Source organism: Bufo gargarizans, chromosome 9 (assembly GCF_014858855.1).
Source record: "Bufo gargarizans isolate SCDJY-AF-19 chromosome 9, ASM1485885v1, whole genome shotgun sequence".
In the NCBI taxonomy this organism is placed as follows: domain Eukaryota; kingdom Metazoa; phylum Chordata; class Amphibia; order Anura; family Bufonidae; genus Bufo; species Bufo gargarizans.
In genome coordinates this window covers 143857021-143870633 of record NC_058088.1, presented here as the reverse complement: position 1 = coordinate 143870633, position 13613 = coordinate 143857021, and the positions used below count along the sequence as shown (strand labels likewise).

At 46.2% G+C, this 13613-nt stretch overlaps 1 protein-coding gene across 1 annotated transcript in view; it reads left to right on the top strand.

Moving 5' to 3' along the window:
* Positions 1-434: 434 nt before the first annotated feature.
* Positions 435-13613, top strand: part of LOC122946847 (ras-related GTP-binding protein A) — a 78955-nt gene continuing 65776 nt past the window's right edge. Inside the window, exons 1-4 of the mRNA XM_044306706.1 lie at positions 435-759; positions 2372-2415; positions 2521-2620; positions 2704-2770. Coding sequence (XP_044162641.1) covers positions 2389-2415; positions 2521-2620; positions 2704-2770 — 194 coding nt within the window. The 5' untranslated portion in view covers positions 435-759; positions 2372-2388. The remainder of the gene's footprint in view (positions 760-2371; positions 2416-2520; positions 2621-2703; positions 2771-13613) is intronic.

Genomic DNA, 13613 nt, shown 5'->3' with positions numbered 1-13613 from the left:
TTCTGCCTCACTTCTGGGTATAGCATTCTGGCAAGGTATAGGAATCTGGCAGAAGACCAGTGTATACTCGAAGTGACGCGGACGCACAGGAATCAACTGGGAGAGGGTGTGTGGGAGAAGGACTTCATGCACGAAACCGTACACCGCGCGTGTGCACTTAGGGTGCACACAAATCATTAGGAGCAGTTCATCCTTACCGCAGAGCTGCGTGCAGACTATCGAGGTCACCACATAGCAGAGCTGAGTGCGGGATATTGGGGGACACCGCTTATGTGGAGACCCCAATATTGCGCACTCTGCTCTGCTATGTGGTGACCTCGATATTCTGCACTCAGCTCTGCGGTTAGGATGAACTGCTCCTGATGATTTGTGCGCACTCAGGGGCTGGAAAATCTACCTACCCCTAAGTGCGCACGCGCGGTGTACGGTTTGAAGTCCTTCTCCCGCACACCCTGCACCAGCTGATTCCTGTGCGCCGCGTCACTTCCGGTACAGCGTTCTGGCTAGGTACAGGAATCTGGCAGAACACCGTCCCTCATGAAGCTCTGGTACTCCAGGTCTGCTTGCAGGCGCTCACACACACGCAGCCCCTCCTCCTTACACAAGCTCCCGCAGGTCCCACGTATGGTCATGTGACCATGAAGGAGCATGTGACCATGAATGAGCATGTGACCAGCGATGTCACGAACCTCCTTCTAAGTACTCCATTCTAGCATCTACCGTTTGCGGCTGACAGGGTTAGGAAAGCAGGGGTGCGAGGTAGGTGCTGAGACTGTCGTGCTGGAGAGATGGAAGGCGTTAGAGCCGTAACTGCACATACTGGAAGAAGGCTGCCCTGTTTATAGGATACGTTTAGTAGATGACAGTAAGGCACGCCAGGCCTGGCTGGTATATAGGTGTGCCAATCTACTTGTAGAGGCCTGGCTGGTATATAGGTGTGCCAATCTACTTGTAGTGGACTGGCTGGTATATAGGTGTGCCAATCTACTTGTAGTAGAGGCCTGGCTGGTATATAGGTGTGCCAATGCACTTGTAGAGGCCTGGCTGGTATATAGGTGTGCCAATCTACTTGTAGTAGAGGCCTGGCTGGTATATAGGTGTGCCAATGTACTTGTAGAGGCCTGGCTGGTATATAGGTGTGCCAATGTACTTGTAGTAGAGGCCTGGCTGGTATATAGGTGTGCCAATGCACTTGTAGAGGCCTGGCTGGTATATAGGTGTGCCAATCTACTTGTAGTAGAGGCCTGGCTGGTATATAGGTGTGCCAATGTACTTGTAGAGGCCTGGCTGGTATATAGGTGTGCCAATGTACTTGTAGTAGAGGCCTGGCTGGTATATTGGTGTGCCAATCTACTTGTAGTGGAGACCTGGCTGGTATATTGGTGTGCCAATCTACTTGTAGTAGAGACCTGGCTGGTATATTGGTGTGCCAATCTACTTGTAGTAGAGGCCTGGCTGGTATATTGGTGGGCCAATCTACTTGTAGTAGAGGCCTGGCTGGTATATAGGTGTGCCAATCTACTTGTAGTGGAGACCTGGCTGGTATATTGGTGTGCCAATCTACTTGTAGTAGAGACCTGGCTGGTATATTGGTGTGCCAATCTACTTGTAGTAGAGACCTGGCTGGTATATTGGTGTGCCAATCTACTTGTAGTAGAGGCCTGGCTGGTATATTGGTGTGCCAATCTACTTGTAGTAGAGGCCTGGCTGGTATATAGGTGTGCCAATCTACTTGTAGTAGAGACCTGGCTGGTATATTGGTGTGCCAATCTACTTGTAGTAGAGGCCTGGCTGGTATATTGGTGGGCCAATCTACTTGTAGTAGAGGCCTGGCTGGTATATTGGTGGGCCAATCTACTTGTAGTGGAGGCCTGGCTGGTATATTGGTGGGCCAATCTACTTGTAGTGGAGACCTGGCTGGTATATTGGTGTGCCAATCTACTTGTAGTGGAGGCCTGGCTGGTATATTGGTGTGCCAATCTACTTGTAGTAGAGACCTGGCTGGTATATTGGTGGGCCAATCTACTTGTAGTGGAGGCCTGGCTGGTATATTGGTGGGCCAATCTACTTGTAGTGGAGGCCTGGCTGGTATATTGGTGGGCCATTCTACTTGTAGTGGAGGCCTGGCTGGTATATTGGTGGGCCAATCTACTTGTAGTGGAGGCCTGGCTGGTATATTGGTGGGCCATTCTACTTGTAGTGGAGGCCTGGCTGGTATATTGGTGGGCCAATCTACTTGTAGTGGAGGCCTGGCTGGTATATTGGTGGGCCAATCTACTTGTAGTGGAGGCCTGGCGGGTATATAGGTGTGCCCATCTCAGCTGCCTTGATGTAGATTGTCGTTTGATGATGTTTTTTTTTCTTTGTGCAGAATTCTTTGGTTGTGTGATGCCTAGTACAGCCATGAAAAAAAAGGTAATTTCCAGCACAGATGTGAGCGTTACTCTCTGAGGTTGATGCAGAGTCCAGCAGAATGAGTGTCCAGTAAGTGCATTGATTAAGATGTTGCTATTCTCCCAGGTCCTACTGATGGGAAAGAGCGGCTCAGGAAAGACCAGCATGAGATCCATCATCTTTGCAAATTACATTGCACGAGACACGCGTCGTTTGGGTGCAACTAGTAAGACCTAATTCAATGACTACAATACCTCTAAGTGCATTCCCCTTTCTGCAGTTATGCCATTGTGCTTCTTTCTCTTGCAGTTGATGTTGAGCACTCTCATGTCAGATTTCTGGGCAACTTAGTGCTGAATCTATGGGATTGTGGAGGGTAAGTTTCTTTTTGTTACTATATACCATATTTTGGCCCTATAGGATACACCTGCCCATAAGATGCGCCTAGGTTTTAGAGGGGGACAATAAGAAAAACATTTTTTTCATTAGACCTCAGGTCAGACCCCCAATGTTAATCAGATCTCAGCTCACAGCCCCAATCAGACCCCCAATGTTAATAAGACCCTCAATCAGACCTTATTAACATTGGGGGTCTGATCTAACACCTCAGATCAGACCCTCAATGTTCTGAAGACCTCAGCTCAGACCTCATATAAGAGCCCCAATATAAATGAGACCCACCCATGCCTCAGAGCAAAAAGAAAAAAAAAAAAAAAACCTCCCCTGCTCTGGATGCCACCGGTCCTAGAATCCAGCTCTCTGCCATGCACTTTGCTGTCACCCGATGCACAGTGTTGGGTCAAAGAGCATCCTCTGCCACAGCACAGCCATCGGCCGAGGAATAGGAAGCAGTGAGTACAGCGCCCGGGGAGTGCTGCATTCACCACTTTCCAGTCCTCTAGTAATAATGGAAGCGCTCATTAGTATTTGCCCCATAGGATGCAATGACATTTCCCCCCACTTTGGGGGGAAAAAGTGCATCTTAAAAGGTGAAAAATACAGTACTTGCACAAGTCCTTGGCTTACTGTTTAGTTAGACCAACACCCCTCAAAGTGGACCTTTCACTAGAGTAAAAAATCTAAACTAACTATACAGACATGTAAAGCGGCGCCCAGGGATTTCCCTGCACTTACTGTTATACCTGGGCGCCGCTCCGTTCTTCCGGTATAGGCTCCGGTATCTTCATATGTTCGGCTCAACTGGGTGGAGCCTGCCAGCGTCTCCTTATCCCAGGCTGTAGCGCTGGCTAATCGCAGCGCTCAGCTCATAGCCTGAGAGTTTTTTTTTTCTCCCAGGCTATGAGCTGAGCACTGGGAGAAGGAGACGCCGGCAGGCTCTACCCAGTTGAGCCGAACATATGAAGATACCGGAGCCTATACCGGGAGAACGGAGCGGCGCCCAGGTATAACAGTAAGTGCAGGGTGATCCCTGGGCACCGCTCTACATGTCTGTATAGTTAGTTTAGATGTTTTATTGTAGTGAAAGATAGCTGTTTTGGGCATTGAGGGCACAGCAATACTTTTATTATTAATTTTTTGCATGAAAAATTTCATTTTTTTTAAATAGACATAGGGGGTAATTTATTCTTTGTTTGGGTCTATTTTTGTTCTATTTGTGTCGCTATTTTGGCGCATCTTTTATTGGCCGTTTCTTTTGAGACATTATCAACATAACCTCAGCTTTAGTACTGAGTTCAAAAATTCTACATTTAGAACTGCAGTCTGGGATTAGACCTGTGTAAGGTCTGACTTAAGAACTGCAACTGTGAAATAATGGTGCAATGTTAGCGTATGTCATACCAGCTATCTGCCTGTCATAAAATAGACCTATAGGTCTAGGTCTAGGAGATGCAGCGGCCCCGCTAATAGCAGTCCATAACATACAAGTGTTACGGACTGCAGATCAGATCCTGTACTGCCCCTTGCAGCTTGGTGCCCCAATGATTTTGGCCACTCCTGCTGAGTACAACAGTGGTCTCTTCCTTTTTTTGCCTATAATGACAAGCCTCATGCAATTATCTGTTGCCTTCAATAGTGCCACTTTTAAGTAGTCCCATTTATTTTGGACTCCAAGTCAGTTTTTCTAAAATCTCAGTCTAAAAAACTCAGTCACTGTACTTATAGTAAACCACACTGACTGGTGATCACTAGATCCCAAGCTTTTTCCCTACAGTAATAACAGATACCAAATTCTCATTTGTGAATACTAAATCTAAAATGACCTCCTTCTAGGTTGGCTCCTCAACTACTTGCTGTAGAGATAATCCCAGTAGGGAATTTAGAATATCTGTACTCCTGGCAGAACTAGCTATTTTGGTTTTCCAGTTACATGAGGAAGATTAAAGTCTCCCATAATGATAACTTCCCCCTTTCAATGTCATTTTAGCTATTTCCTCAACTAGTAGATAATCTAATTCTTTGACTTGTCTAGGTGGTCTGTATATCACACCTACACAAGTTACCTTATGATTATCAAGCTGCAGCGTAACCTAAACTGACTCTAAATTGGTCTCGCTAACTTGTATTAGATTCAATTTTTATGCTATCTTTCACATACAGGGCCACCCCACCCCCTTTTTTGCCTTCTTTGTCTTTCCTATATAGAGAGAACCCTGGTATTATTATATCCCAGTCATTACTGTCTTTGAACCATGTCTCAGTAACAGCCACTAAATCTATGTTCTCAGATTCCATTATAGACTCAAGTTCATTAATCTTATTCCCTAAACTGCGAGCATTTGTAGACACGACTGAATTTACTGTTGTTATGCTTCTAAAGGTATCTTCTTATGTGGTTAATTATTTGTATCTCCTCCCTCCTGTAATATAAGTTAGTATACTCCGTGGTGATAGGGTCTCTTTAACCAGTTCCTGACATATGACGTAATAGTACGTTATGGCGGCAGGTTAATTCCCACCATTTGACGTACTGTTACACCATGCTGATCGGGCAAGCCCGACTCCGGTTGTCACTGGTATCCGGGCCCCTGCTGACCAGGCATAGAAGGTGTTTTCAGCGGGTGAGGGATCCCATAGGTTCCCCGCGCTGTTGTCACGGGGGACCCAATCGGTGAGAAAGCCTAGGCAACTGTTGGTGTATTACACAGGGTAATACACTAGCAGGCAATGTATTACAATACAGATTTATTGTAATGCATTGAAGAGGGGATTAGACCCCAAAAAGTTAAAGTCCCAGAGTGTGAAATAAAGTAAAGAAAAAAAAAAAAGTAAAAAAAAAACTTTTATAATAAAATGTCTTACTTTAGTAAAAAAAAAAATCCCCTATCCCTTAATTCTATAATAAAAAAAATAGAACAAAAAGACAACACAAACATATTAGGTATCGCCTCTTCCATAATGACTGGCTCTATAAATTTATAACACAATCTACCCCATCAGATAAACACTGTAAATAAATAAATAATAATAATTAAAAAAAAAACTGTACCCGAAAAAGCAATTTTTTTTTGTCACTTTGCTTCACAAAAAGTGCAACACCAAGCGATCAAAAAGTCGTATGCCCCCCCCCCCCAAACTAGTACCAATCTGACGGTCACCTCATCGCACAAAACATTGGCCCCTACTTCAGACAATGGCCCAAAAAGTAAAAAAAATCTATGGCTATCAGAATATGGAGACACTAAAACATCGTTTTTCTTTGCTTCAAAAATGCTTTTATTGTGTAAAACTTAAATGAAAAAAGTATGCATATTAGGTATTGCTGCGTCCGTAACAGCCTGCTCTATAAAAATGTCACATGAACTAACCCCTTAGGGAAACACTGTTAAAAAAAAAAAAAAAAAAAAAGAAAAGAAAAAATAACTGCCATTTTTTGGGTCACAAAAGCAATCAAAAAGTCATATGTACCCCAAAATAGTACCAAACACCTCGCCCCACAAAAAAAATGAGTCTCCACCTAAGACAATAGCCCAAAAAATGAAAAAAAAAAAAAAAATATGGTATTTAGAATATGGAGACACCAATATATATATATATATATATATATATATATATATATATATTTATTTCACTGTAACACAATAAAAGCATTTCTGAAAATATATATATTTTTTTTTTCAGAAATGCTTTTATTGTGTTACAGTGAAAAAAAAAAAAAAAATTATATATATATATATATATATATATATATATATATATATATATATATATTTATTTTAAAGAAAGAGAAAGAATCCAGCGGGAGCACCAGCCAGGAAACGGGTGCAATGTCCAACATAGGGTAACGGCAATAGCCAGTAGTATAAAAAGCGAAAAAGTAGGACTGCACTCCTAAGTTGTAGTGAAATCAATAAAACTTTTATTCACCCATAATATGGCAAACTTGCGACGTTTCGGCTCACAAGAGGCTTGAGGAAGGCTCTTGTGAGCCGAAACATCGCAAGTTTGCCATATTATGGGTGAATAAAAGTTTTATTGATTTCACTCCAACTTAGGAGTGCAGTCCTACTTTTTCGCTTATATGTGGTATCGCCACGTCTGTAACAACCAGCTCTATGAAAATATCACATGACTTAACCCCTCAGGTGAATGCCGTAAAAAAATACAAATAAAGCATGACAAAAAAAGCCTATTTTATCTTTTTTTTTTAACCTTACTTCACAAAAAGTGTAATACCAAACTATCAAATCAGATCCACTCCAAAATAGTACCACTACATAAGCCAATCGTCCCCCCAAAAATATGGCTCTTAGAATATGTAGACGTTAAAAAAACAAAAAAGTTGACATTTTATTTCACCGCTGCGCCACCAATGTCTAATACTGGGGTTGGGGCGGCGCACTATGCCACCAATGAAGAGAACTCTCTCATTAATTCATACAGGGGGCGGGAGCTGGCTGCAGAGTCAAATAACCGGCTCCCAACCTCTATGAGCGGTAGCTGTGATTCGCGGCAGTAAACCCCTCAGGTGCGGCACCTGAGGGGTTAACTACCGCAGATCGCAGCTACTTGTCATAGAGGTGGGGAGCCGACTATGTGATTCTGCAGCCAGCTCCCGCCTCCTGCATATGAATTAATGAGAGAGTTATCTTCATTGGTGGCGCAGTGGCCACAGTCCCTTCCCTCCTCTTGTCCTCCCTCCTCTCATTGGTGGCAGTGGCAGTGGCAGCAGCGGCACAGGGGGGAGGGAGACACTGTTTCCTTCCCCCCTTTGCCGCTGAGGGAACGTGGAGAGCGCTGTCAGCAGCGCCATCCGGAACGCGGAGAGCGCTGTCAGCAGCGCCATCCGGAACGCGGAGAGCGCTGTCAGCAGCGCCATCCGGAACGCGGAGAGCGCTGTCAGCAGCGCCATCCGGAACGCGGAGAGCGCTGTCAGCAGCGCCATCCGGAACGCGGAGAGCGCTGTCAGCAGCGCCATCCGGAACGCGGAGAGCGCTGTCAGCAGCGCCATCCGGAACGCGGAGAGCGCTGTCAGCAGCGCCATCCGGAACGCGGAGAGCGCTGTCAGCAGCGCCATCCGGAACGCGGAGAGCGCTGTCAGCAGCGCCATCCGGAACGCGGAGAGCGCTGTCAGCAGCGCCATCCGGAACGCGGAGAGCGCTGTCAGCAGCGCCATCCGGAACGCGGAGAGCGCTGTCAGCAGCGCCATCCGGAACGCGGAGAGCGCTGTCAGCAGCGCCATCCGGAACGCGGAGAGCGCTGTCAGCAGCGCCATCCGGAACGCGGAGAGCGCTGTCAGCAGCGCCATCCGGAACGCGGAGAGCGCTGTCAGCAGCGCCATCCGGAACGCGGAGAGCGCTGTCAGCAGCGCCATCCGGAACGCGGAGAGCGCTGTCAGCAGCGCCATCCGGAACGCGGAGAGCGCTGTCAGCAGCGCCATCCGGAACGCGGAGAGCGCTGTCAGCAGCGCCATCCGGAACGCGGAGAGCGCTGTCAGCAGCGCCATCCGGAACGCGGAGAGCGCTGTCAGCAGCGCCATCCGGAACGCGGAGAGCGCTGTCAGCAGCGCCATCCGGAACGCGGAGAGCGCTGTCAGCAGCGCCATCCGGAACGCGGAGAGCGCTGTCAGATAACAGATAACGTTTAAAATCCTGAATATCGGCCGATAATAGGTTGATCCCTAGGCTGAACCTTGAGCATTATGACACCGCCAGCATTCGGTTGGGAGAGAGGGATTCAGTTTATGAAGTATATCTGGGGTATGGTACCATTCTGTGATCAGCTTATGGGAATTTCCATTTCATCACCATGACGGCCATTGCTCAAAGAAATTATGTACCCTCCTGTTATGATGCCATAATAGAGTCCCCCAGACACCGGAGAAGACTAGTTTCTCTCATTTACAACAAGGTCCTTGAGCTGAAAGCCCCTTGAAAACCCTACTTTATTAAACAATGGGAGAAAGAATTAGAGATAACACTTTCTAATGATGATGCCTCTAAAATCATGAGGCATTTTCATGGCTTTTCAAGTTCCATACGTATTCAAGAAAATCCAGAATTAGACTTACCGGTAATTCTGTTTCCACAAAATCACCATGACGGCCATACAGGAGATTGACCCATGACCTCTGTAGGGGCAGGAACAGAGAAGAGGTTAAATTGCCCCCCTCCCGCCACCACTCCTCAGTGTTGCTGTCCCTACTGAGGCCAGGGGCGGAGAAGAGTCTATCTGCGCGCCAGGGAGATGAAGAGGAAATTATCCTATTTTTGTTTTTTCTCATCTCAAGGAGGTTCCGAGGATGGTCTTCTGGTGTTACCTTAGCTCCAGACGGGAGCTCCCCAGTCCGCCGGCGGCTCGGTGCCTATGCAGGGCTGGGGATATCGGGAGGACTCGTCCCGGTTTATCTGGAGCCTGCTCCTGGGCCGCATAGTTCGCCGACGTCGATGAGAATTGACGTCACTTCCGGGTTCCGGTCATGTGACCCAGCCCGGAAGCTCTCGGGAACGGAAAGCAGAGGATAAAAAGTGGGCAAGCCATGGCAGATGCTGATTTGAGGTATGAGCTACAGGGTTCTAAGGAACTTGATGCCCCCATTCTGCCTTCCGTAAGTTCCCATGGTGGGGCCCCCATTTTGTTAACCTACTACATTCTTGATGTCATTCCCTGACGGCTCTCCTCCATTTATCTATTTTTTTTTATTTATTTTTTTATTCATATCCCCAGGTAAAAGAGGCACAGAAAAAGATTAAAAAAAAGCCTCCCCTTTGCTTAACCTGCTAAAAAAAATTACCTGAGGGATATGCTCTAAAATTATGCAAAGACTGCATTTCGGAAGGAATCCGCCAGGAACAGCCTTCACTTACGGAAAGCATTCGTTCAGTGGTACCGGCGGAGCTGAGAGCCGCCAGGTCCGGGGTATCTGACCTTCCCCAACCTCAACCCCCCTAAACGCCTAAGAGTAAAAGCCCCTTATTATTCCGATTCGGATTACATGGAGGATGAGGCTTCCTCCTCCAAAATATTGGAAGGGGATGTCTCCCTTTCCGAAGGGGAAATCGTCGGGGGGGGGGGGGGTTGATGATAGGAAATTTTATTTGTCTGCGGATGAGATGAATGACCTGCTAAAAGCGGTCCGTGCCACCATGGGGATTGAGGAGGCCCCCAGGTCTCATTCAATCCAGGGTGAAATGTTCGGGGGGCTGAGAGTAAAAAGGGCAGGAGTATTCCCCATAAATTAGAACATCAGAGACATGGTATTGGAAGAATGGTCTGAACCAAAGAAATGATTAGGAATATATAAAGAATTCAAAAATCGCCTAGTATTTGACCCATCTCAGTCAAAACTATTTGACACAATTCCAAAGGTCGACATTCAGGTGGCCAAAGTAAATAAAAAGACAGCTTTGCCATTCGAAGACACGGCCCAGCTTAGGGATGCCATGGAACGTAAAGCGGATGCTCTTCTAAAAAAAAAATCGTGGGAGGCATCCATGTACGGACTTAAAACTAATATAGCAGCCACGTCTGTAACCAGATCCATGTTCTTATGGCTGAACGAACTGGAGAACAAAGAACAAAACCTCTACGGAGGAAATCCTTCAGTCCCTACCGTTGTTAAAATCTGCTACAGGTTTCTTGGCTGACGCCTCGGCTGAATCTATTAGATTCAGCGCCAGGGACGTGAGCTTATCTAATGCTGCTCGTAGAGCCCAATGGATGAAGTCCTTGTCACCACCAGACATCTAAGGAGCTCTGACAGAAGTTATTCAGAACCTCCTCCTTGAGGTTCCTTTTTGTTTTGCTTTCGTTTTCTCATCTCGTAAGCCTCTCTCAGCTGTCATGTAGTTGCACTGATTGCATCCCTTTAAATCCCTTCCCATACTGCATCACTTTGCGGTTTATGGATGCTACTTCTGAGTCTTCTACAGATAAGTTTTGTTCATTCATTTGTGTTTTCCTGTTTGCTGGATCCCAGGTGACCCTGACTCCTTCCGTATCAAGTGTAGGGAGCCGGTGGTCGTGTCCTCTCACTATTATAAGGTGTTCAGGTGTTATACAGTCGAGGAACGAGGATATGCGATCATCTACCATTGAGATTTTTGCATAGGCTGAGCAGTTAGGGAGAGAGCCAGGTCTGTTGCAGGGCTCTCCCTTTTGTTCCTTAGTTTTGGATCCAGTCAGTCGGATCTTCATTTTGTGTCTTCTAGTTTTTTGTACACCCTCCGTGACAGTCCTGGTCAGGAGATAAAACCTACAAAATGATAAAACCCTCAGTAGAATTGGCTCAGGTTCACTATCGTGTCATGCAAAACTGGCTTCTGAATCAGTGGAACAGAAAACTAGGCTCTTTAGACCTCAGATTGCAGATCCCAGCTCTGTGAAGATATCCCTAACCTGGTGGGTAGTGGAAAGAAACTTGTCCAGGGGAGTCCCATGGAGCAAATCCTCATCAATTATGGTTCTCACAGATGTCAGCAAATCAGGCTGGGGGGGCAAAGGTCAAAGACAGATACTACCAGGGCTCCTGGGGAAAGGAAACATCCAATCAATCATCAAATTTCAGAGAACTGTACGCTGTCTGGAATACCCTGAACACAGCCAGGGGGATTCTAACGAACCGCCACGTGAAGAGCCTATCGGACAACATGATGACTGTTTCATACCTCAGGCACCAGGGAGGTACACGTTCAAAAAGACTCCAGAGCATTGCGGAAGAAATATTCTCCTGGGCAGAGAAAGAAGTGAAATCTATCTCCGCAGTCCCCTTGAAGGGCTCTCTGAATCGGGAAGCAGACTTCCTCAGCAGACAGAAAATAGACCAGTCAGAGTGGTCATTGAAACAGGAGGTGTATGAGACAATAACCAGAAGATGGGGCCTACCCATGATAGACCTGTTCACCTCCAAGAAAAAATACAAAACTAAGAACATTCTGTTCACTAAACCCGAGAGACCACCCCTGGAGAATCAATGCTCTCTCACTAATATGGAATTGGGGTTTGGCATACGCCTTTCCCCATCTCCCCCTGATTCCGAGAGTAATTCAGAAAATCATGGAAGAGAGGACGATGGTTATACTGATCACGCCCTTTTGGCCAAAGAGGAGCTGGTTACCCCTACTTCAGAAACTAGCAATAGAGGAACCCTGGAAGTTACCGCCCATCCAGGACTTTCTTCATCAAGGTCTTATTCTTTATCCTCATCCACAGTTCCTTAAGCTCACAGCCTGGATCCTGAGGTTGCCATACTAAAACACCAAGGTCTCTCTGACAAAGTCATTTCCACAATGAAATGCTGTCGGAAGAAAGTAACATCCGCAATATACCTAAAGATATGGAAGAAGTTCTGCTCATGGTCTGGGGAGAGAACCAAACCTAACATCCAGAAGATCCTTGACTTCTTACAGAACGGTCTAGAGCTGGGACTTACACCCTCTACATTGAAAGTGCAAATCTCTGCACTTAGTACTTTCTTTGACACCAGTCTCGCTGATCATAGGTGGGTTAAGCGGTTTATTAGAGCTGCAACCAGGTTAAGGCCCTCCCTAAGATCTCGTACTCCTACCATCGACTTAAACCTAGTCCTAAACAGACTTATGCATTCTCCTTTTGAACCTCTGGAAGACTGCACAACAAAATTACTCTCCTTCAAAACCGCCTTTCTCATCGCCATCACCTCGGCCAGGAGATTGGGAAAGACACAAGCACTCTCCATAAGGGAACCATATCTGACTATCTCCGACGCGAAAATCGTTTTGAAACTGGATCCGGGGTTCTTGCCCAAGGGAGTTTCCAACTATCACAGAAGCCATGAAATCATACTCCCCTCCTTTTGCAACAAACCCAAAAAATCAGAAGGAGAGCGACTTCCATACTCGATGTCAAACGTACCATACTAAAATATCTGGAAGTCACAAAAGACTTTAGTCCACTATTGCCGGATGGATTAAAGATACCATCTCTCTCTGCTACAAACTTCAGAACCTGGATCCACCCGCAAATGTTCGAGCTCACTCCACTAGAGCAGTTTCCACCACTTTTGCAGAAAAAGCAGGGGCTTCCCTAGATGACATATGCAGGGCAGCCACCTGGTCAAGCATACACACTTTTGTTAAACATTACTGCTTAGATTTGTCGAGGTCCTCCGACCTTTCATATGGACGCAAAGTCCTTCAGGCGGTTGCCTTTCCCCCCTAAATGTATAATTTTATAATTCTCCTGTGTGGCCGTCATGGTGATTTTCATGGAGACAGAATTACCGGTAAGTCTAATTCTGGATTTTCTTGAATACTTATGTAAAGTGAAAAGCCATGAAAATGCCTCATGATTTTAGAGGCATCATCATTAGAAAGTGTTCTCTAATTCTTTCTCCCATTGTTGAATAAAGTAGGGTTTTCCAGGGGCCTTCAGCTCAAGGACCTTGTTGTAAATGGCATCATAACAAGAGGGTACATAATTTCTTTGAGCAATGGCTAAATATTGCTTGTAAAATGGACATATATGCGAGTAATGGGTGGGGGTCCATTTTGAGATCTGAAACGATGTCTGGAGGATCCGCATGGTGGGTATAGAATTCCCCTTTAGGAGATCTCCCACCGCCCGATCCCCAAAAGTAGGCCATATGACTAGATCATCCACATACTCCTTTTGGAAAAATAAGGTAGGAGGTGTATAGGCATAAATGGTGAGGGCTGCCCATGTAGGATGCCAAAGTTGACCAAGTAGTAAGGACTCCTTCATATGGTAGGGGGATCACGAGGCCGGGCCTAGCCAGGGAAGAGACCTGCTATAAATTGGCGAAATCACTAGGAGAGCGAATA